This window comes from Esox lucius, chromosome 8, assembly GCF_011004845.1.
Source record: "Esox lucius isolate fEsoLuc1 chromosome 8, fEsoLuc1.pri, whole genome shotgun sequence".
Lineage (NCBI taxonomy): Eukaryota > Metazoa > Chordata > Actinopteri > Esociformes > Esocidae > Esox > Esox lucius.
Window position 1 is genome coordinate 3,900,083 of NC_047576.1, and position 24,591 is coordinate 3,924,673.

The window sequence follows — 24,591 nt, forward strand, 5'->3', positions numbered from 1 at the left end:
TTTTTCTTCAGCTTTGCCATTTTCAAGGCCAAAAAATTTTATGTATAAAGTTAATGTAAAAATAATAGTACTAATGATTTGAATAAATACTTCTGGGATTTATTCCAAAGAACCTCTGCAGTTGCTCCACGGACCACTAGGTGTCCCCCAGGTTGAAGACAAATGCTCTACATTATAATTAGGTTATTTTAGTCTAATTAAACATTCTAATTCAACCGTTAATTAAACCGCTAATTTCAATCGATTAATTTATACAAGCAGAGAAATACATTGCGTTTCATACATCACAGCCTCTTAAACAACATTAAATGACGTTTTTAAGAGAAATGTATCGTTCAAGTCAAAATGTTATGCAACGTAGCAAACGTTCCATGGGTCAGTAGTTCCTTACGGTCCCTAGTGGAGGATGTCCGCACCGCAGTTGAGGAGTTTCCTGTTGAATTTCCCTGATTCAGTGGGACAGGAACTCCCAATTCTGCTCTACGGCCGCGACAACATTGGCCAGTGAAGATTTCTCCGACTAAAAACAGGGTTACAGTCGTTTTTCTACCTGCGCTGCATTGCAGAGCTATACGGATTGTGAATAGTCGTTTTAAATGGATTTTTAAGTCGGTAAAGCATACCAAATTCCCAGGAAAAGAAGTCCGGGTGAGTAACTCGTCAGGTCGGTGAAGTTTCTGCAATGTAGCCAGCGCCTCAAAAACTTGTGATGTTTCTCTGGGTGTTGCCTTACTGAATTCTCTGTCGTTTTTCAAATGAAAAAAAATCCATCGAATTTACACGACAAATTAGGTAGTAATAAGTTTATTGTGCTGATTTATAAAGTAAAAGGCTACTCATAGCGCATAAGTTCCATCTTCAAAGTCCTAGGCCCGATTTACAGGGCGACTAATCAGCCTAGCTGGCTAGGAACTTGGCACGCTCAACAGGCGGCTGTCTTGCTCAGGAATCTGACACACATCCGCCCTTCGAAAGAAAATCACAAAGTCTAGTAAAGACAGGCGTCGTTTTCAGATTTATGACGGTCGTTCAGGGACGAATACTAGAAGTTAAACCAGTGCCAAAAAAAAAAGTATCTATTATTCTGTTATGGTTTGTTGAAGAACAATGATTTCAAGGTCTACAGTACATTTACAGTACAGTCTTTCTGAATTTAGCATAGCCCATTGCTCTTCCAAATTACATGGATTCGACGTCAGTTAGATTGGTTTCAAATTAAGCAATAATTGTATGTGACCAGTAAGTTCAGTTCTGTTTTTTGGCGCAACCCAATCCTGAGTAGTTTACTGTACCTTGATATTTTCCTCGACGCGGCTTTTGGTTGTGGTTTGTTGGCCATGTACCACAAACCCCAGAGGTGTCTTTAATGTAACGAACCGGTTATCAACACTATTAGAACGGTTGGCTTATATGGTATATTGTCGCTCGAAACACATTCCTTGTTTAACCACCCCATTCTCTGGTGGCTCATGACTGTGTGTGGGCTGGGGTTCATGTCTCAGGTATAACCACGTTGTCACCATTGTTTGGTCTTGTCCTTGCCCCGCATCATTAAGGCTGCACTTGCAACAGCCACTTTAAGCCCTTCACAATCGTCTTTTTAGTTCAGTCAAACTCACATGGTGTTTGTGTTTAGGTTGTATTTGCTAATCGTCTGACTTCCTTGATGAGAGAGAGAGAGCGCGAATGCCTTTTTGGAAAATATCACGGGGGTGATGTTACCCAGCTATATCACATCACATTATTCTGGGGTTTATTTATTGATATTTACAGGTATATCCTACAGCTTTAAATTGAAATTACTTTACACGTCATCTAGCAGATGCTTTTATCCAGAGCCGCTTCAGTTATTTTGTTTGTACCCGGAGTTTGTGATTTCACACCTCTTGCAATGGTTTCCTTCATTGGCAACAACTGCACCCACTGTAAAAACATGCAAACTGTATTCATCTGCCATCTTTTCAGAAGTTGCCCAGCTCTCTTTGCTGCTGGTCAGAGTTCTGACACAACTCTACAACAGTTTGGCCAATGATCACAATCCGCAAAACAAGTTTTGCGTGTCTCTCAAAACCTGGTTTCTCACACTCCAGTACCCCAGATTGTTGCTGGTATTACACACTCCAGTAGCCCAGATGTCTGCTGGTTTCACACATACCAGTACCGCAGAATCCTGCTGGCATCTGACAAGCAGTCTGCAGGGATACTGGAGTATCTCACAAAAACATCTCCGCTATGTAGACAACACAGTAATGCCCTTCTCCAATTCCCTATCTGTTATGCATCTTATGCATGTGTCCCAAAAGGCACCCTATTCCCTTCTTAGAGCCCTGAAGACCTTTTGATGAAAGGCCCCCGGTCAAAAGTAGTGCAGTATTTTGGAAATGTGGTCCATTTGAGAAGCACCCGATATTCCAACCGTGGCGTGGACAAGGGTTTCTATTGGACAAAGTCCCCCTTTCTTCGTTCCAGTTGCTTCTGTTTAAGAAGCATTTTGCAACCAAGTTGAATGAATACACACTCCAGAGAGATATTCCAAAAAGATGCATTATTAAATTACCCCCGACCTGAGCAATGTTTGGAAATGTTTGGCTCCAGAAAGAGAGCTTGAAGTGGAGCCTGATCCGAAACCACAGCACACACATGCTCTGAACCAAACCTTTTATCTACTAAGTTAAGTTGATTTTATCTTGTTCAAGTGAATGAAACATGGAGCTCATCCACCAATCGGGTTTTATTCCATCATGATTTGACTTCAAATGCCTGTTGCTGCACAGAAATGGCACTTGACATCGGAGCCTGCAAGGGAACAAATGATTGCATTCTTTAGATAATTCTGAATAATACATTTTTTATTATTCGGATGCAGCAGCCCTGCATCGTTTTTCCACACGGTCAATAATTTAGGCTATCTGTCCGTCTTACTCATTGTTACATGTACAGTGTGAACAATCACAGTTTTGCCTTGACTCTGTATTTCTCTGTAATTTCTCCCAACTAATAATTTATCTATGATGTCTATGATGTGTTTAGATTTAGTTTGCATCTGCTACCAGGATCTTTTTGCTATAGAATAGGTGTTATCGTGAAAAGCCCTTTATGGATTCAATAAAACACTATTCTTATATTGGCTATGCAGTTGGCATACCTTTGCAATTGTGACATACTGTATGCTAGTTCAGTTTAGGTTATAAGGTTGACAATTGTTATCATTAACCTTACAATATGTTGTAAGCTATATAAATTAAAAATATTATTAATAACCACTCATTTTTGTATTTCTGAGTCATTACACTTCACTTACCAATATACTCAGTTATTTTCAGCAGTGATTTGTTTTTGTTGGGGGGGGGGGTGTATTTGTAGCCAGTAACAAATAATGTATTTTTGCATCTTTTCCGTGATCTCCATCTTGTTTTCTGTCATCGTCATGAGGAGCTTTTGTTGTTTGCATGTGTGAGTTCTCAGATCAGACGAGAACCAGTCATTGAACCAAAAGCTTCAGGACTCACTGATCCGGTCCAGAGAAGGCAGACATGTACACGGGACCCTGAATTTGTAAAGCCATATTTCTGGAATACTCCTCAAACTGAGACTTTCCCCAGTGACTGTCTGTCTCAGTTTGGGCTAGCAGGGTTGCCATGAAGTCAGGATCTTGATACTAGAAAGATGAGGAAAATAAGTCTTAGACTGTTTGTTCATTCTGCTGTATCAAACCGTACCATCTTTCTCCCCAAAGAAATCCAGTTACTGTAGTGTAGTGCCACTGGTGTTGTGGCAATTACTCTGATCTTTGTCTAGGTCTATTCTTGGTACCAGGGCATTAAGCCTGTTATCGGTAACATGGATGTGGACTCAGGATGCTTGGAACCTGGTTTACTGGAACGCAGTAGGAGTCGCGCTTGGAACCTGGTTTACTGGAACGCAGTAGGAGTCGTGCTTGGAACCTGGTTTACTGGAACGCAGTAGGAGTCGCGCTTGTTTTTAAACATTGGAAAAAGGACTTCCCTGTTTCTGTCAGCTGTCTGTCATTATATACACTGGTGAAGACCAAATGCACTTCAGGAGGAAATCTCAGCTGAAGATCTCTGTGGCGGCCGTCATTTTATAATAAAAACTGGCCTAACCAAGTCACAGGATGTACAGGTGCTGGTCATAAAATTTGAATATCATCAAAAAGTTGATTTATTTCAGTAATTCCATTAAAAAAGTGAAACTTGCATAATGTATACATTCATTCCACACAGACTGATATATTTCAAGTGTTTATTTCTTTTAATTTTGATGATTATAACTGACAACTAATGAAAACCCCAAATTCAGTATCTCAGAAAATTAGAATATTGTGAAAAGGTTCAATATTGAAGACAACTGGTGCCACACTCTAATCAGCTAATTAACCCAAAACACCTGCAAAGGCCTTTAAATGGTCTCTCAGTCTAGTTCTGTAGGCAACACAATCATGGGGAAGACTGCTGACTTGACAGCTGTCCAAAAGACGACCATTGACACCTTGCACAAGGAGGGCAAGACACAATAGGTCATAGCTAAAGAGGCTGGCTGTTCACAGAGCTCTGTGTCCAAGCACATTAATAGAGAGGCGAAGGGAAGGAAAAAATGTGGTAGAAAAAAGTGTACAAACAATAGGGATAACCGCACCCTGGAGAGGATTGTGAAACAAAACCCATTCAAAAATGTGGGGGAGATTCACAAGTGGACGAGTGGACTGCAGCTGGACTCAGTGCTTCAAGAACCACCACGCACAGACGTATGCAAGACATGGGTTTCAGCTGTCGTATTCCTTGTGTCAAGCCACTCTTGAACAAGACACAGCGTCAGAAGCGTCTCGCCTGGGCTAAAGACAAAAAGGACTGGACTGCTGTTGGAATATGTTCTCTGATGAAAGTAAATTTAGCATTTCCTTTGGAAATCAAGGTCCCAGAGTCTGGAGGAAGAGAGGAGAGGCACAGAATCCATGTTGCTTGAAGTCCAGTGTAAAGTTTCCACAGTCAGTGATGGTTTGGGGTGCCATGTCATCTGCTGGTGTTGGTCCACTGTGTTTTCTGAGGTCCAAGGTCAACGCAGCCATCTACCAGGACGTTTTAGAGCACTTCATGCTTCCTGCTGCTGACCAACTTTATGGAGAAGCAGATTTCATTTTCCGACAGGACTTGGCACCTACACACATTGCCAAAGCTACCAGTACCTGGTTTAAGGACCATGGTATCCCTGTTCTTAATTGGCCAGCAAACTCGCCTGACCTTAACCCTATAGAAAATCTATGGGGTATTGTGAAGAGGAAGATGCGATACGCCAGACCCAACAATGCAGAAGAGCTGAAGGCCACTATCAGAGCAACCTGGGCTCTCATAACACCTGAGCAGTGCCACAGACTGATCGACTCCATGCCACGCAGCATTGCTGCAGTAATTCAGGCAAAAGGAGCCCCAACTAAGTATTGAGTGCTGTACATGCTCATACTTTTCAGTTGTCCAACATTTCTAAAAAAAAATTTTTTGTATTGGTCTTAAGTAATATTAAAATTTTCTGACCTACTGAATTTGGGATTTTCATTAGTTGTCAGTTATAATCATCACAATGAAAAGAAGTAAACAGTTGAAATATATCAGTCTGTGTGTAATGAATGAATATAACATACAAGTTTCACTTTTTTGAATGGAAGTACTGAAATAAATCAACTTTTTGATAATATTTTAATTTTATGAACAGCACATGTATATTATTATTATTATAATATTTGACCCATGTCCTTTGAGTGTATTCTACAATGTCATGTAATTCTGTGCTTCGTGGCAGTGCTAAAAGATAGACATGCATGAACTGGTCTGATGGAAAAACCTTGAGTCCAGAAGATCAGTCCTAGCCCTCCCTTGTTCCTCTGGTCCTCCGCAACACTTCCTTATTTTCTCTGCTTGAGAAGCAGATGATTTGTGTCTAGTTCCTTAGCAACTTGACGAAAGAGGAAGTCCTGTGTTGTTGACTCAAAATAAATACCAGCTTTGGTATAAGAGGTTTGTAGAAACTCAAGTGCTTTACAAAGCTCCATCTAACGTTGCTTCACCTATGCTGTGGGTAGACCGTATTTCACAACACCCAGACAGCACAAAAAAATCAAACAAAAACAACTTTCTGTTCCGCAGAAGGGTTGGTGGGTGTATGGATGCACTTTAACAGATCAAGTTAGGACCAGAAGTCCTCACAAGGGATAGTAAAACATGAAGAAACTGCCCTTATTAAGACCCAGAAAATTGCTTCACTAACGGGCCAGAACTAATTCCTAGTTGTGAAACTTTGGGTTAAGTTTATGGTCAATCGTACAATAATGGCAAGTATTGGTATCAAGGTTTAGGCCTTGCAGGTTGAGTTTAGGTGTTACTGGTTAGGTTTATTGTTAGGGCTAGGTTAAGTAGGCATATATTTTAGGTCATTGGGTTTAGGGTTAAGTTAAAGTTAAGAAACATGGATTTCTGTATTCTGGTCCCCACAAGGACAGAAATGCTCAGCTGTGTAGGAGTGTTTGTGTGACTCATATTTGGTTTGTGTGATGCTGTGGTGGTCTGTTTCGATAACACATGGCTTTGTTCTGTGATGGTGAAGCTCGATCAGCAGTTGTGACAGACAACAGAAGCTTGTGACTGCATTATATTAATGTAGTACATTATCTTATGGAGAGTATTTTGTGAATTATAATGCTGTATCCCTGCGGTAAGTGTGTTTATTGCATTCCTTTTTGATGTGTCTGCTGTGGTTGATCTTCAGTTTCACTTTATTTTCTCTCAACCAGGCTGGTATTTTATACTTAACATGGTTACTAAATAGTTCCCTTTAGCATGTGTTATCTCTGGCATCAAAACAGTGTTAGTTTCATCTGCTATTTTTGTCTTACTTAGTTTGAGGTTTTATCAGTATACTAAAACTTTGCACAGCAACCCAAGTGTAGTTGGAAAACACACTTGATTCTGCACAGGATGGGAGGTGGATGGTAGCCTGAATAAGCATTTCATAGACAAAATGAAGTGACTAGCATAAGTGTAGCATTTTAGGCATTGCTTAGTTATAACCTTGAAGAACAGTGCTTCCTCTCACTGGCAGATGTGTCTGAACCGATTTCTGATAAAACTGTTACTGTTGTTGCTTTTAATTGCTGGCAGGTCTCTTTGAAAACACGTCCTACCTGGCCTAAGTGACAGGAATAACAAAAAATAGGGTAGTCAACAGGAACCCCCGTTCTTAATAGTCAATATTTCACTTAATAGTCAATATTCATGTCGTTTCACAGTAAAAATAGGTTCTACTAGTTATTGCCTTCTGTTTCTAGACCTGATTATCAGTACTACTGCAGCATCTCAGTTTGTGATAAATCATTGGGTTGACCATGGACACACCCGCCTTTTTAACAGGCCGCATCAGCAATTCTGAATGTTGACGGAGGGTTACGATGTGGGCTCTAATTGTGTTGAAATATGACACCTGGAACTCTGAGAAGCTGTCATTTTCTTTTATCTGGATGAAACAACTGCTCTGGCGAACGGCTACGTCTTGCACAGGCATTTCCACCATGTGCCTGATTTCCAATACCTGGTATCGAGGTTAGGATGTTTTTTTTTGTTCAGTACAGGCACACTGGTTGTCAGAGATTATTGATAAACCCATCATCTACACAATCTGCTGGAGTTTCCCGTAAAAACCCTAATTTTGAGGAGTGTGTCGACTAGTGTGTTGTGAGCACAACCCATCACCACTAGTTGCTGGCTCTGACCCGGTTCCTCCTGGGTTTTCGTTGCAGCGCCATGGCGTCCACGGTGACGCTGGAAGATGCTTTATCCAATGTGGACCTTCTGGAGGAACTGCCCCTCCCAGACCAGCAGCCCTGCATTGAGCCTCTGCCCTCCTCCCTCATGTACCAGGTGAGAACTGCTGGCAGAGACGCTGTCTCCTTGTCTCCTGACCCCATGGTTTTGGGGTCAGGTTTGTGTGAGTGTGAGTGCGCGCGCTCTTATAAAGTGTTAGTTCCAGTACTGCGTCTTGTAACATCTCTCTCCACAGCCCAACTTCAACACCAACTTTGAGGACCGTAATGCCTTTGTGACCGGAATCGCCAGATATATCGAACAGGCAACCATCCACTCCAGCATGGTAAGCACAGTGTCCCGGGTAAACTCACGAATACATGAAACGTCATCGTCACCACTACGGTTTACACGGGGGGGGGGGGGGTGAGTAAGGGTTTACACGGGGGGGGGTGAGTAAGGGTTTACACGGGGGGGGTGAGTAAGGGTTTACACGGGGGGGGTGAGTAAGGGTTTACACGGGGAGGGGGCGAGTAAGGGTTTACACGGGGAGGGGGCGAGTAAGGGTTTACACGGGGGGGGGCGAGTAAGGGTTTACACGGGGGGGGGGGGGGCGAGTAAGGGTTTACACGGGGAGGGGGCGAGTAAGGGTTTACACGGGGGGGGGGCGAGTAAGGGTTTACACGGGGAGGGGGGCGAGTAAGGGTTTACACGGGGAGGGGGGCGAGTAAGGGTTTACACGGGGGGAGTAAGGGTTTACACGGGGGGAGAGGGGTGAGTAAGGGTTTACACGTGCAGTGAATGTAATGAAGTGGGTTGAGGAGGAGTGGCTGTTCCCCTCAGACTGTTCATTAATTTGTCCCTGGAACAGGAAGGAGCACCCAGCCATTCTCCAGGTCTGAATACCAAATGGCTCCTTATTGCCTGCACAGGCCTCTAGGGCTCCGGTCAGGGCAGTGCGCTCTGTAGGCACCCGGGGTCTGTGCTGTGTTCGGGGAAACGTGTGCTCCAGCAGGGAACACTGGGGTCTTTGTGCTCCATTAGTGAGGGGTAATTGGTGCTTTAGAGCATCTGCCTGCCTGTTCAGCCTCCATCAAACTGCACTTGGTATGCAACCCGGCAGCCCTGTGTGACAAGGAGGGGAGACAGCGTGTGACACCCAAGTGTGCCAGTTTGAGAGCTCTGAAATGTCTTGCTACAGAACGAGATGTTGGAGGAGGGCCAGGAGTATGCCGTGATGCTGTACACTTGGAGGAGCTGCTCCCGGGCCATCCCCCAGGTAACCCGGCTGCCTCTCTACGCTCACACACTCTGTCATGTATCACCGTCCAGTCTTTCCACTGGGCTGTGGTTCAACCGTTGGGCACCAGGCTGTTCAGTTTAACCGTCACCCCCCCCCCCCCAGGTGAAGTGTAACGAGCAGCCTAACCGAGTGGAGATCTATGAGAAGACCGTGGAAGTGCTGGAACCAGAGGTCACCAAGCTGATGAACTTCATGTACTTTCAGGTAACACCAACCATCCACAGATGAAGTGCCTTAGCTTGTATTCCCACTATATTATATACACCTATAACTGCCTTAGTTTATACACTCACTATATTATATACACCTATAACTGCCTTAGTTTATACACCCACTATATTATATACACCTATAACTGCCTTAGTGTATACACCCACTATATTATATACACCTATAACTGCCTTAGTTTATACACCCACTATATTATATACACCTATAACTGCCTTAGTTTATACACCCACTATATTATATACACCTGTAACTGCCTTAGTTTATACACCCACTATATTATATATACCTATAACTGCCTTAGTTTATACACCCACTATATTATATACACCTATAACTGCCTTAGTTTATACACTCACTATATTATATACACCTATAACTGCCTTAGTTTATACACTCACTATATTATATACACCTATAACTGCCTTAGTTTATACACCCACTATATTATATACACCTATAACTGCCTTAGATTATACCCTCACTATATTATATACACCTATAACTGCCTTAGATTATACCCTCACTATATTATATACACCTATAACTGCCTTAGTTTATACACCCATTATATTATATACACCTGTAACTGCTTAGATTATACACCCATTATATTATATGCACCTGTAACTGCCTTAGTTTATACACCCATTATATTATATACACCTGTAACTGCCTTAGTTTATACACCCATTATATTATATACACCTATAACTGCCTTAGTTTATACACCCATTATATTATATACACTTGTAACTGCCTTAGTTTATACACCCATTATATTATATACACCTGTAACTGCCTTAGATTATACACCCATTATATTATGTTCACCTATAACTGCCTAACCTATTTATAGTTCTTCAGCCTTAAAACTGTGTTTTTATTCATTGATCGTTTCTCCACCTCGTTAGCGGACAGCTATTGACCGGTTCTGTGGGGAGGTCCGTCGTCTCTGCCATGCGGAGCGGAGGAAGGACTTTGTCTCTGAGGCCTACCTTCTCACCTTGGGGAAGTTCATAAACATGTTCGCTGTGCTCGATGAGCTCAAGAACATGAAGTGCAGCGTGAAGAATGACCACTCCGCTTACAAGAGGTAATACAGTGTTACAAAGACATCACTGCATCCTAAATGGCACACTGTTCCCATCATACTGCACTACTTTTGACCAGGTCTTTATTGTGGTCATCTGGGATGCTCTGGGCAGCTCTTAGACTTTCAGCAGATGGTTCACAGTTAGATGATAAGTCAACTTTAAAGGGTAGTGATGTGTAACATTAGTGTCGTCAGTGGTCAGCGTGAGACTTTCACAATGAGCATGTAAGCTGACTAGCTAGTTAACAATAATGCACACTCAGCATTACTCAACATCAGGCTGCATTACTCAGCATTACTCAACATCAGGCTGCATTACTCAGCATTACTCAACAGCAGGCAGCCTCACTCAGCATCGGTCAGTCTTGCTGTCGGTCTGTGATCCTGACTGACACTGTTCCTCAAAACTGACCATAGGCCTGTAAACTAAGCCCCCCCCTCCCCCCCCAGGGCGGCCCAGTTCCTCAGGAAGATGTCCGAGCCCTCGTCCATCCAGGAGTCTCAGAACCTCTCCATGTTCCTGGCCAACCACAACAAGATCACACAGGTTGGATTCCCACTCGGCCTGCCACAATATTGCAATTCACTTTGAATAATTTTGCCTGATTGATGGTGCACGCCACAAAGTGCACAGCTTGAATGAATCCTGTGTGTTCCTCGTTCTGCACGTTCCTCGTTCTGCACGTTCAGCGTTCTGCACGCTCAAACGCACTGGCGTGAAGTCAACTAAAAAAAACTCCTGCTCTTTTTTTATACCCCTCTTTGTTTTCATCCCTCTGTATCCACCCCCTCTCTATCCCTCTCCAACCCCCTTTCTCTCCCACTCCTCTCTCCCACTCCTCTCTCCCACTCCTCTCTCCCACTCCTCTCTCCCACTCCTCTCTCTTGTCTCTGTCTCCAGTCTCTGCAACAGCAGTTGGAGGTAATTAACGGCCATGATGAGTTATTGGCTGATATAGTGAACCTGTGTGTGGATTACTACGAGAACAAAATGTACCTGACTCCCCACGAGAAACACCTGCTGCTTAAGGTAACTGCCTGGTTGCCTGCCTGTCTGGTTGCCTGCCTGTCTGGTTGCCTGCCTGTCTGGTTGTCTGATGCCCAAATGGCAGTCTTTAACAGTCTCTGTCCTCTAGGTAATGGGGTTCAGTCTGTAACCGTCTCTGTTCTCTAGGTAATGGGGTTCAGTCTGTAACTGTCTTTGTCCTCTAGGTAATGGGGTTCAGTCTGTAGCCGCCTCTGTCCTCTAGGTAATGGGGTTCAGTCTGTAACCGCCTCTGTCCTCTAGGTAATGGGGTTCAGTCTGTAACTGTCTCTGTCCTCTAAGTAATGGGGTTCAGTCTGTAACTCTCTCTGTCCTCTAGGTAATGGGGTTCGGCCTGTACCTGATGGACGGTAACCAGAGCAACATCTACAAGATGGATGCCAAGAAGAGGATCAATCTGACGAAGATTGACAAGTTTTTCAAGGTGAGCTGAACAGGACGTGCGTTTTCAAAATGCAGAACTGTATGTATTTGGGTTTCTTTTGCACGTCCCAGGACCTGATGGACATGAGGTTTAGTGATGTTTCAACCTTGTCAACACTGATATGTCTGTGGGGATGGTTTGATGTGACCTCCTGTATCTGTTTCCCACAGCAACTGCAGGTGGTTCCTCTCTTTGGGGACATGCAGATAGAGCTGGCCAGGTACATCAAGACCAGCGCACACTTTGAGGAGAACAAAAGCAGGTGAGCGTTCTGTTGCTTTTACCCTCTCTCTGTGTCAGTCTCTTGATCTTTCTCTGTCCCTCTCCATCTCTCTCTCTTTTCATGTCTTTGTATATATGTTCTCTTTCTCAATTAAAGAGGTGCTTTATTGGCATGGAGGTATGTTTGCACAATGGCTAAAGCAAACATCTTTAGACAGTGATTGAGTAAAGCAAAGCAAATAACAGAACATTTTGTGCCAAGAAATATGATCAACAAACCTTAAATGATCATTGTGGGTGCTGTTGTCTTTTGAAATGACAGGCCAGGACATCATCAGGTGACAGGTCTACTGCCTCTGTTTTTACCTAAAAAAGTGCTGGTTTTCTTCTCAGAAGGTGGTTAAAGAAAATAATTTCTTAGAATTTCAGGGAATAATAAAAAAAAAACAATTCAAGTTTGAGTGTTCTTACTGGTCTAGTGGTTGAATGTAGCTGGTGTTTCTGGACCAACTGGGTCACTCTCTGGGTGTTTGCATTAGAATACATTGGGTTGATAATATTCTGGATCACAATGTGTTGGTGAGTCCAAAATGTCTGAACTTGGAGTTAAGGGAACTCTCCCAAGTTCTGCTCTACATGGGTTCTGTTCTCCCAGAATGGTTCAATCGTGGTTTCTGACGTTCTCTCTGTTTTACTGCTGTTCTCCCTCTCCTTTCCCCGACTCTCCCGTCCTCCCTCTCCTTTTACCTGTCCCCAGGTGGTCTTGTACTTCTACAGGAAGCAGTCCTCAGTATAATATCTGTGAGCAGATGATTCAGATCAGAGAGGACCACATGAGGTTCATCTCTGAGCTGGCCCGCTACAGCAACAGTGAGGTGAGTCCCTTACCGGAGACCTCTTATTCCGGACCCTCCGGTGTTTAGAAAATACTTCTCAGTGGTCTTAACGGGTGAGTAGTCGTCAGTGGTCTTGGCGGGGTGAGTAGCCGTCAGTGGTCTTGGCGGGGGGAGTAGCGGTCAGTGGTCTTGGCGGGGGGAGTAGCCGTCAGTGGTCTTGGCGGGGGGAGTAGCCGTCAGTGGTCTTGGCGGGGGGAGTAGCCGTCAGTGGTCTTGGCGGGGGGAGTAGCCGTCAGTGGTCTTGGCGGGGGGAGTAGCCGTCAGTGGTCTTGGCGGGGGGAGTAGCCGTCAGTGGTCTTGGCGGGGGGAGTAGCGGTCAGTGGTCTTGGCGGGGGGAGTAGCGGTCAGTGGTCTTGGCGGGGGGAGTAGCCGTCAGTGGTCTTGGCGGGGGGAGTAGCGGTCAGTGGTCTTGGCGGGGGGAGTAGCCGTCTGGATTCAAACTGCTAATCTAATCAGCAGTCAAGAAAGCTTCGTAGCCATCTCTTTAATATGCTAATGCAATAAGGCTGTGATCAAATTCACTGAATAAATGCATGCAGAAACGTAAGACTCCCACGCTCCCTGAGGGCCCATGTAATGATATAAAAGTAATGTTGAGAAACACAGATGTGGGGTGTGTGTGTGTGTGTGTGTGTGTGTGTGTGTGTGTGTGTGTGTGTGTGTGGTGATGCTAGTTATATTTGTGTGTTTAGTGTGTAATCTCTTGTCTCTGATGATTTAATCTGGATGTTGTGATACAGACCCAAGTGTGGTTTTCTCTCTAGGTGGTGACAGGGTCGGGACGTCAGGAGGCTCAGAAGACTGACCAGGAGTACAGGAAGCTGTTTGACCTGGCTCTGCAGGGCATGCAGCTACTGTCCCAGTGGAGTGCACATGTCATGGAAGTGGTGAGTGACCTCCGACCCAGCCATATCCGAAGTTGGGGTAACAACTCTTGGTGGGGTTACTGATGCATTTGCAGTATTATCAAACACATAACTACGGAATAAATTAGTTGGAGTACAAGTGCACCAACCTCTGACACATCTCTGACAGTAATCTAGTACACATTATTCAAGTGTTCAGATCACATCCCCTTGAAAAGTGATAAAGACCTCAGCAGAATAAATCTCACTTCCTGTTAAATGATGTGACGAATGGAGACATTGCAGTCATGTTAGGAAGTTGTAGTCATGTTTGAGGAAGTTGAACTAGCTGAACATTAGGTGTTTTAGAATCCTCTCCTGTCTCGTTTAATCTCCCAGACCATTATCTGGGCCTACTCAGTCTCTCCTGAATGTCTTGACTCACATAACTAGTTTATGCTCACTGCTCTGTCTCCACTCCATCTGCCTTTACTTCTCTATCTGGTTTTCATTCTGTCCTTCTATCTACCTCTCCTCTGTCTTGTCTTTTCTCCGTTTCTCTCTTTTTTTCTGTCTCTGTCTCCTGTGTCTTGATTAAAGTTGAGATGTCTTTTGCAGTCTTCAGGAGGTAGAACAGTTTGTGTTCCTTGTCCAGCCTTAACATAATGGCGCTTGCCAATACCTTGCTACAAATGTACAAATCAATATTACATGCAATAGTTACACACCCCTACAAATCATTTTATTAAAATGTCCACCTTTGCTAGTAACCTTAGCAACTAGAAAAAGCTTTGGGTGGGCTGTTCTTCTTTCCGATGATGATGATGATGAATCTTCTTGCAGTACTCGTGGAAGCTGGTTCATCCAACAGATAAGTACTCTAACAAGGAGTGTCCAGACAACGCAGAGGAGTACGAGAGGGCCACCAGATATAACTACACCAGCGAGGAGAAGTTCGCCCTGGTCGAGGTTAGTCAGTTCTGACCCGCTGGTTCTGGACCAGCTGTCCTGACTGTTTTCTACCCTCCAGTTCTGGACCAGGTGTCCGGTCTACAGCGTTGTACCTTCCGGTTCTGGACCAGGTGCCCTGGCTACAGTATTATACACTCTGGTTTTGGACCGTCTTGTTTTGTGCGGTTTATTCAGTCTCCTAGCACTGGATCAGTTTGCGGTTTGTGGCACACTTTTCACATTATGACTGGAACCAGGCTACAATCTCTGGGTGACCCTGGTCAAGCGTAGTGCACTACAGAGTGAATAGGGTGCTGTTTACACACGCAGCTTCATTCTGATCTCAGCACTGGAACCATATCTGATCCGATGGGACCAGTTAGTGTGATGTAAATTGGGCCGGCTGACTAGATGCAGGCACAGGGCTGTGTTCTGTCCCGGACTGGTGGCTGTCTGAGCTGTGTTCTGTCCCTCACTGGTGGCTGTCTGAGCTGTGTTCTGTCCCTCACTGGTGGCTGTCTGAGCTGTGTTCTGTCCCTCACTGGTGGCTGTCTGAGCTGTGTTCTGTCCCTCACTGGTGGCTGTCTGAGCTGTGTTCTGTCCCTCACTGGTGGCTGTCTGAGCTGTGTTCTGTCCCTCACTGGTGGCTGTCTGAGCTGTGTTCTGTCCCTCACTGGTGGCTGTCTGAGCTGTGTTCTGTCCCTCACTGGTGGCTGTCTGAGCTGTGTTCTGTCCCTCACTGGTGGCTGTCTGAGCTGTGTTCTGTCCCTCACTGGTGGCTGTCTGAGCTGTGTTCTGTCCCTCACTGGTGGCTGTCTGAGCTGTGTTCTGTCCCTCACTGGTGGCTGTCTGAGCTGTGTTCTGTCCCTCACTGGTGGCTGTCTGAGCTGTGTTCTGTCCCTCACTGGTGGCTGTCTGAGCTGTGTTCTGTCCCTCACTGGTGGCTGTCTGAGCTGTGTTCTGTCCCTCACTGGTGGCTGTCTGAGCTGTGTTCTGTCCCTCACTGGTGGCTGTCTGAGCTGTGTTCTGTCCCTCACTGGTGGCTGTCTGAGCTGTGTTCTGTCCCTCACTGGTGGCTGTCTGAGCTGTGTTCTGTCCCTCACTGGTGGCTGTCTGAGCTGTGTTCTGTCCCTCACTGGTGGCTGTCTGAGCTGTGTTCTGTCCCTCACTGGTGGCTGTCTGAGCTGTGTTCTGTCCCTCACTGGTGGCTGTCTGAGCTGTGTTCTGTCCCTCACTGGTGGCTGTCTGAGCTGTGTTCTGTCCCTCACTGGTGGCTGTCTGAGCTGTGTTCTGTCCCTGCAGGTAATGGCCATGATAAAGGGCCTCCAGGTGTTGATGGGTCGTATGGAGAGTGTGTTCAACCACGCCATCCGCCACACCATCTACTCCGGCCTGCAGGACTTTGCCCAGCTCACCCTGAGAGACCCACTTCGCCAGGCCATCAAGAGGAAGAAGAATGTGGTGCAGAGGTAATGTCCGCTACAGAGAGCCATGCGCATCGAACAGAACCACACTGAGGAGAGTCGCACATATCGAACAGAACCACACTGAGGAGAGTCGCACATATCGAACAGAACCACACTGAGGAGAGTCGCACATATCGAACAGAACCACACTGAGGAGAGTCACATGAAGCCAACCCGAACTGTACAAGACATCATTTGTGCCCTAATGTGGTGGAGGGTTCTCACACTAGAGTTCACTACAGATTAGGGATAGGTAGAACAATGCAGATTATAAACTGGTTGCTTTGAATCCTGAATGCTGATTGGCTGATAACCATATGGTGGTATATGACACGTTTACCAGGGGTGTGACATCACATCACTTTGTACTGCTCTCATTGCATTGGTAACTGGTTTATAAGCCCAGTAAGGCATCGGGGGGGTGTGATGTGTAACGCGTTGTGTCTAAGAAAAGCTCTTAGCAGTGATATTGGCAACGTCCCACATGGCTTGGGCATTGTTTAGTGTACCCCCTGTGGGGCCTTGTTGCTCCTTTAGGCTGGTCACCAAGGGAGTTAGATAAGTCTTTTGTTATCATAGCCGTTGACAGTAAACTAAAAGAACAGCATTTAAACGTATAGTGAATCTCACAGCAGGCAGGAGGAAATAACACCATCACAGTGAGCAGGAGGAAATTAATATTTCACATAAAGCAGGAGGCTCGAACCCTAACCGGAACTAACCCTGACCCTCCCCCAGCATTCAGTAGGAAATAACCCTAAAAGGAACTAACCCCAACCCTCCCCCAGCATTCACTAGGAACTAACCCTAACAGGAATTAACCACGACCCTCCCCCAGCATTCAGTAGGTACTAACCCTAACAGGAATTAACCACGACCCTCCCCCAGCATTCTGTATGTACTAACCCTAACAGGAATTAACCACGACCCTCCTCCAGCATTCTGTATGTACTAACCCTAACAGGAATTAACCCCAACCCTCCTCCAGCATTCTGTATGTACTAACCCTAACAGGAATTAACCACGACCCTCCCCCAGCATTCTGTATGTACTAACCCTAACAGGAATTAACCACGACCCTCCTCCAGCATTCTGTATGTACTAACCCTAACAGGAATTAACCCCGACCCTCCTCCAGCATTCTGTATGTACTAACCCTAACAGGAATTAACCACGACCCTCCCCCAGCATTCTGTATGTACTAACCCTAACAGGAATTAACCACGACCCTCCCCCAGCATTCTGTATGTACTAACCCTAACAGGAATTAACCACGACCCTCCTCCAGCATTCTGTATGTACTAACCCTAACAGGAATTAACCACGACCCTCCCCCAGCATTCTGTATGTACTAACCCTAACAGGAATTAACCACGACCCTCCTCCAGCATTCTGTATGTACTAACCCTAACAGGAATGAACCCCAACCCTCCTCCAGCATTCTGTATGTACTAACCCTAACAGGAATTAACCACGACCCTCCCCCAGCATTCTGTATGTACTAACCCTAACAGGAATTAACCCCAACCCTCCTCCAGCATTCTGTATGTACTAACCCTAACAGGAATTAACCCCAACCCTCCTCCAGCATTCTGTATGTACTAACCCTAACAGGAATTAACCCCAACCCTCCTCCAGCATTCTGTATGTACTAACCCTAACAGGAATTAACCCCAACCCTCCTCCAGCATTCTGTATGTACTAACCCTAACAGGAACTAACCTCGACCCTCACCAAGCATTCAGTAGGAAATAACCCTAAAAGGAACTAACCCCAACCCTCCCCCAGCATTCACTAGGAACTAACCCTAACAGGAATTAACCACGACCCTCCCCCAGCATTCAGTAGGTACTAACCCTAACAGGAATTAACCACGACCCTCCCCCAGCATTCAGTAGGTACTAACCCTAACAGGAATTAACCACGACCCTCCCCCAGCATTCTGTATGTACTAACCCTAACAGGAATTAACCACGACCCTCCCCCAGCATTCTGTATGTACTAACCCTAACAGGAATTAACCACGACCCTCCTCCAGCATTCTGTATGTACTAACCCTAACAGGAATTAACCCCAACCCTCCTCCAGCATTCTGTATGTACTAACCCTAACAGGAACTAACCTCGACCCTCACCAAGCATTCTGTATGTACTAACCCTAACAGGAATTAACCACGACCCTCCCCCAGCATTCTGTAGGAAATAACCCTAACAGGAACTAACCTCGACCCTCACCAAGCATTCAGTAGGAAATAACCCTAACAGGAATTAACCACGACCCTCCCCCAGCATTCTGTATGTACTAACCCTAACAGGAATTAACCACGACCCTCCCCCAGCATTCTGTATGTACTAACCCTAACAGGAATTAACCCCAACCCTCCTCCAGCATTCTGTATGTACTAACCCTAACAGGAATTAACCCCAACCCTCCTCCAGCATTCTGTATGTACTAACCCTAACAGGAACTAACCTCGACCCTCACCAAGCATTCAGTAGGAAATAACCCTAACAGGAACTAACCTTGACCCAGGAGGAATTAACCTGATCTTCCCACAGTACATTGTCCCTAAGCTTTGGTCTTTAACCAGGTATTGCCTGGAAACCGTAAGTCATGCCTTGATACTCCTTCATTTTAAACTTAGGGCACTACACAAGGGGCTGTCAAACTTCCATCTCAAAACCACGGTTGATTAATAATATTAAATTCTATTAGGTCTGCACAAATAAACAAAAATAGCAATTTTGACATGTGCGATAAATGCAAGAGCTTGAGATATTTTCAAATATATCAACCATATGTCTGTTATAGTTACTGCAGATTTATCTCCTTTTGCAGCTGCTTCCTGCTCACACGCAGCCCTGCCATCTGTAGTTGAGGCAGTACAAATGCTCCAGCTCACTTTGTGGGAGGCATTGACTGGTCTTACATATTGACTGGTCTCAAATAATATATTAATCCATAAAAGTTAGACACGTGGTCTGGTTTGATCTTAACCATGTGGGTGTGTTGTAAGTCATCATGCCAAGATCAAAAGACCTATGTCAGGCCTACAGAACGTTTTTTTGATCCCTGTGAGTCTAGGATGGGTTACAAAGCCATTTCCAAGCCATTCGAAGTAAATCACTCAACTGTCCAACAGATCATCTACAAATGAAGAAAGTCTTATCAATCTAGGGTTGTTCCAGCAAATTCAGACCGAGAGCTGACCAGAAGATGCTCTCAAAAAAAGAGTATCAAGGCACAAATGTTGTTTTCCAGGCAAAACCGAGGAACAAGCAGTACAGGAAGAATGTGCTCTGGACAGATTAGTCAAAGGTAGAGATGTTTGTCCACAATCCAATACGTTGTATTTGGTCAAATGCAACACTGCCTTTGAACAGAATAACCTAGGACCAAACATGAAGGCAGACCATTATGATTTCGAGCTACTTTGCTGCCTCCAGGCCTGGCCAACGTGCCATAATTGAGTCAACCATGAATTTCATATAGTGCAAAATAATTCTTGCACTATATTTGAAAATGTGATTTGTTTATATATCTCAAAAAGCTGAGGCCAAAACAAACTTCTTGCCATGCGAAAAAGATCCAAAACATAGAGGCAAAGCTACAGTGCAATGCTTCTAAAAGAAGAAATGGAGGGTTATGGAATGGCAAAGTCAAAGCCCAGATTTCAATCCCAACTAAATGCTGTGGGGGGACTTGAAGCTGGCCATGCGTGCAAGAAAGCATCACGAGAAATGATACAGCTGAAGAAGTACTATAAAGAGTAAAAGAGTCGGCCGAAGTCCCTCCTAGTCAATGTGAGACCGTTACAACAAAAAGCTAAATGGAGTTAGACTAACCGGGCAACACCAGTTAGCTATTAAAGCTAAAGGTGTACTTATATTTTTATGCACCATGAAATTGCTTTTCTGTAGATTTTTTTGGTTTTCGATGAATAAATGATTGCAAAGCAGAATTGTTCATTATCGCCTGTTAAATTAGGTTACCTTTATCAGTCAGTTGTGGTGAAGTGAAAATTACATACTCCTCTGTCCAAAAGTAATGAGAAATAAAAGGAAGCATTCCAGGGACGTACCTGCTCTTTCATGTGACCGTACTCTTTTCCAAGCGTGTTTTCTCCACTAAAAGCTAACAGAAACATATCGAAGGAGTGGGACTGCCTCAATCCTAACGAGGTGTCCTGGCTCCGCCATGGCATCGCTCTTCCATCTGAACCTGAGTTCCCCTGCTCTCCTGATTCTCTGACTGTGCAGGCTTTTCCTCCCACCCTGCTTTAGAACACACAGCTCCCACCCTGCTTTAGAACACACAGCTCCCACCCTGCTTTAGAACACACAGCTCCCACCCTGCTTTAGAACACACAGCTCCCACCCTGCTTTAGAACACACAGCTCCCACCCTGCTTTAGAACACACAGCTCCCACCCTGCTTTAGAACACGCAGCTCCCACCCTGCTTTAGAACACGCAGCTCCCACCCTGCTTTAGAACACGCAGCTCCCACCCTGCTTTAGAACACGCAGCTCCCACCCTGCTTTAGAACACGCAGCTCCCACCCTGCTTTAGAACACGCAGCTCCCACCCTGCTTTAGAACACGCAGCTCCCACCCTGCTTTAGAACACGCAGCTCCCACCCTGCTTTAGAACACGCAGCTCCCACCCTGCTTTAGAACACGCAGCTCCCACCCTGCTTTAGAACACGCAGCTCCCACCCTGCTTTAGAACACGCAGCTCCCACCCTGCTTTAGAACACACAGCTCCCACCCTGCTTTAGTACACACAGCTCCCACCCTGCTTTAGAACACACAGCTCCCACCCTGCTTTAGAACACACAGCTCCCACCCTGCTTTAGAACACGCAGCTCCCACCCTGCTTTAGAACACACAGCTCCCACCCTGCTTTAGAACACACAGCTCCCCAGTGCTGTATTTGCAGGTTTAGGGTGGAGTTGATGTGCTAAAAAGAGCTGCTCTCTGCCCAGTGTCCTGCAGGCCATCCGGAAGACCATCTGTGACTGGGAGACGGGCCGGGAGCCCCCCAACGACCCCGCCCTGCGGGGGGAGAAGGACCCCAAGGGGGGCTTTGACATCAAGGTCCCCCGCCGTGCTGTTGGCCCCTCCAGCACCCAGGTCAGTCTGTGTGACCCCCTCACTCTGTGAAGACATCTCCACCCCCCCTAGCGTTTAGGCTGTCTTCCCTCCCCTGACGTGATCCCCAGCCGCCCTAATCCGGTTTGACCGTCTCTTTCTTTTGACCTGCCAATGCAAGCTAATCTGTAATCTGGTGTCCAGCTGTGATGTCGTCAGATGCAACTTGGCATTGGTTGTTGTCTACATGGCCGGGATTATATTATCCTTTCACTGGGGTCTGGTGTTATGTTATAAAAACCTACCTACACACTTATGGAGTCGCTTTTAAAGGTAAATTCCACGTCTCTTTTCCAGAGAGGAGGCCCTTTGTAGTCGTAAAAGCCTGTTGTATTTCTTACCACAGCACCAAGTACTTCCTCAGCCTGACTTCATGGAAAACTAACCTTTTTATTTATCTGAGAGTTTCAATATGACTCTCTCCCAGCCCCACTGACTATGTCCTCTCTCTGTGTCTGTTCCTCTTTTCCCTCGTAGCTGTACATGGTTCGTACGATGCTGGAGTCTCTGATCGCTGATAAGAGTGGCTCTAAGAAGACCCTACGCAGCAGTCTGGAGGGACCCACTATCATCGACATGGAGAAGTTCCACAGAGAGTCCTTCTTCTACACACACCTTCTCAACTTCAGCGGTATGGAGATGTCAGCTGTCCATTCCGTTTCAGCACACTACTTTACACCAGAGTCTATAGGGGAGTGGTACCCTTCTTTAGAGTGGAAATACCGGGAAGGTTGGGGTTAGTTGCTCTTACGACGTGCCTGTCCCTGTGTATCTTCCAGAGACTCTCCAGCAGTGCTGTGACCTGTCTCAGCTGTGGTTCCGGGAGTTCTTCCTGGAGCTGACTATGGGTCGCAGGATCCAGTTCCCCATTGAGATGTCCATGCCCTGGATCCTCACAGACCACATCCTGGAGACCAAGGAGGCCTCAATGATGGAGTACGACACTGTTTGGTTTTTATGTGGCTGTGTGTTTGTTGCCAGAGTAATATTTACATTTGTCTTTCCTCTGTCTCGTCCTGGCCCCCCCGTGTCTCGTCCTGGCCCCCCCGTGTCTCATCCTGGCCCCCCGTGTCTCAACTTTTCCTGTGTGTGTTGTCCTCCAGGTATGTCCTGTATCCTCTAGACCTGTACAATGACAGTGCCCACTACGCCCTGACCAAGTTCAAGAAGCAGTTTCTCTACGATGAGATTGAAGCAGAGGTACATTTGGCATAATTCCTTCCCTTTATGATTAATTTGGTGACCTGCTGTCTCTTAAATGATTACAGCTTTAAATGAGTTGTCTTGCTAAGCCAAACATCAGATAGATTTAAGCACTATTTACAGAAATAATATTGTTAGAGTAAATGTCTCCCTTTATCGCTGTCTGTTTCAGGTCAATCTGTGCTTTGATCAGTTTGTCTACAAGCTGGCTGATCAGATATTTGCCTACTACAAGATTCTAGCTGGAAGGTATATTAGAATTTTCAATTGAGTTATCCCTATCATTACAAAACACTAGGAAACTGAGTGCAGAACAGGTCTCCAGTCACAAGACGGACTGTTTTAAGACTCCTGCTAGCCTCCGAAGCATGTTCAGGTTTTGTTGTATCTGCTGTGTGTGTTCTCCTCAGTCTGCTGTTGGACAAACGTCTGAGAGCTGACTGCAAGAACCAGGGAGCCAACATCCCCTGGCCCTCCTCCAACCGCTACGAGACCCTGCTGAAACAACGCCACGTCCAGGTAAGCCACCCTGCTCTTTCCTCATAGCTGTACATTAACCCTGGCTTTATGGGTAGTTGACAAGTTTATTGGGGTGTGCTAGCCCCTTTAATATCTAATACATGGAATGGCTGGGGGTCCCCAGAAGAGGTTTGGGAACCACTGCTATAGACCTGGAAGGCTAATGGGATCTGTCCCTCTAGGTGCTGGGTGGGTCCACAGATCTGGGGGACTGATGGTATCCGGTCTGTCTGGGTGGGTCCATAGACCCGGGGGGGCTGATGGTATCTGGTCTGTCTGGGTGGGTCCATAGACCTGGGGGGCTGATGGTATCTGGTCTGTCTGTCTGTCTAGCTGCTGGGTCGGTCCATAGACCTGAACCGACTGATCACCCAGAGGGTGTCTGCTGCACTCTACAAGTCTCTGGAGCTGGCCATCAACCGCTTCGAGAGCGAGGACCTCACATCCATCGTGGTACGAGCCGCTGTCTACAGGTTTACTGTTCTGACCCTGACAGCCCTGAAAACAGTCAAACAGGGAAACGGACCTTGTCCCCATGAGGAGAAGGGCAGTGTATGTGTATTCCTGTGGGTGTTTGTTAAATGGACGTGGGTAATGTTGTGCTGTAGGAGTTGGAGGGCCTGCTGGACATCAACAGAATGACTCACAAGCTGTTGTCCAAGTTCCTGACTCTGGACAGTATGGACGCAATGTTCCGAGAAGCCAACCACAACGTCTCCGCCCCCTACGGACGCATCACGCTCCACGTCTTCTGGGAACTCAACTACGACTTCCTCCCCAACTACTGCTACAACGGATCAACCAACCGGTAACTACCACCACCTGTTTCCCCGCGCTCCTCCGGGACTCGTGTTTTAACTATGCACAACTTTTCCGTGAGTGTATGGTTTACCTCAGATATGTGCCCCTTCTTTGGGAATGTAAAAAGGGGATTAGGGCCAATCCGAAAGCTCTCTGTATCATGTCATGTCTAATTTTCTTAATGGTGACATTTTGATCTGTGTGATGTGAGAAGTTGTCAAAAGCTTGATAACATGTAGACAATGTAGTTTGTTTGACCCAGCCACAAAATATCTGGAGGAGGTTCCATCTGATGACATCAGAGAGAAAGGTTCTCATTCCTCAGGGTAGTTTGTGTTCCTGTCTCTGAGGGGGCTTTCTGTCTTCTGCCACGATTGTGGTTGTATATAGAAAAGACTGAAACATTTCAGTCATCTCTCTGTCATCTCTCTAGGTTTGTTCGCACAGTCCTGCCCTTCTCTCAGGAGTTCCAGAGGGACAAGCCGCCCAATGCCCAGCCCCAGTACCTCTATGGGTCAAAGGTCAGTAACCCCCCCTAACCCTGCACACAGCCTAGAGTGGCCACATTTGAAACCTGTTAATCGTGGGAGAGCGGGATTTGATTTGGCAGGACATTCAGGGAACAGTAGTTACT

At 45.8% G+C, this 24,591-nt stretch overlaps 1 protein-coding gene across 3 annotated transcripts in view; it reads left to right on the forward strand.

Moving 5' to 3' along the window:
• The first annotated feature begins 422 nt into the window (after positions 1–422).
• cyfip1 (cytoplasmic FMR1 interacting protein 1) overlaps positions 423–24,591 on the forward strand; it is a 34,167-nt gene continuing 9,998 nt past the window's right edge. The window contains exons 1-23 of one of the 3 annotated variants that reach the window (XM_034293584.1): positions 423–664; positions 7,805–7,925; positions 8,065–8,154; positions 9,010–9,087; positions 9,214–9,315; positions 10,254–10,435; positions 10,886–10,982; positions 11,337–11,465; positions 11,800–11,904; positions 12,075–12,166; positions 12,884–13,001; positions 13,787–13,909; positions 14,711–14,836; positions 16,121–16,287; positions 21,269–21,416; positions 21,912–22,065; positions 22,214–22,370; positions 22,538–22,634; positions 22,810–22,886; positions 23,048–23,156; positions 23,490–23,609; positions 23,765–23,964; positions 24,391–24,478. In XM_034293584.1, the coding sequence (XP_034149475.1) occupies positions 7,809–7,925; positions 8,065–8,154; positions 9,010–9,087; positions 9,214–9,315; positions 10,254–10,435; positions 10,886–10,982; positions 11,337–11,465; positions 11,800–11,904; positions 12,075–12,166; positions 12,884–13,001; positions 13,787–13,909; positions 14,711–14,836; positions 16,121–16,287; positions 21,269–21,416; positions 21,912–22,065; positions 22,214–22,370; positions 22,538–22,634; positions 22,810–22,886; positions 23,048–23,156; positions 23,490–23,609; positions 23,765–23,964; positions 24,391–24,478 (2,676 nt within the window). In that variant the 5' untranslated portion in view covers positions 423–664; positions 7,805–7,808. Of the gene's footprint in view, positions 665–6,635; positions 6,724–7,804; positions 7,926–8,064; positions 8,155–9,009; positions 9,088–9,213; positions 9,316–10,253; positions 10,436–10,885; positions 10,983–11,336; positions 11,466–11,799; positions 11,905–12,074; positions 12,167–12,883; positions 13,002–13,786; positions 13,910–14,710; positions 14,837–16,120; positions 16,288–21,268; positions 21,417–21,911; positions 22,066–22,213; positions 22,371–22,537; positions 22,635–22,809; positions 22,887–23,047; positions 23,157–23,489; positions 23,610–23,764; positions 23,965–24,390; positions 24,479–24,591 lie in introns of those variants that run through there. The other 2 variants (XM_034293583.1, XM_034293585.1) reach the window with 2 other exon arrangements.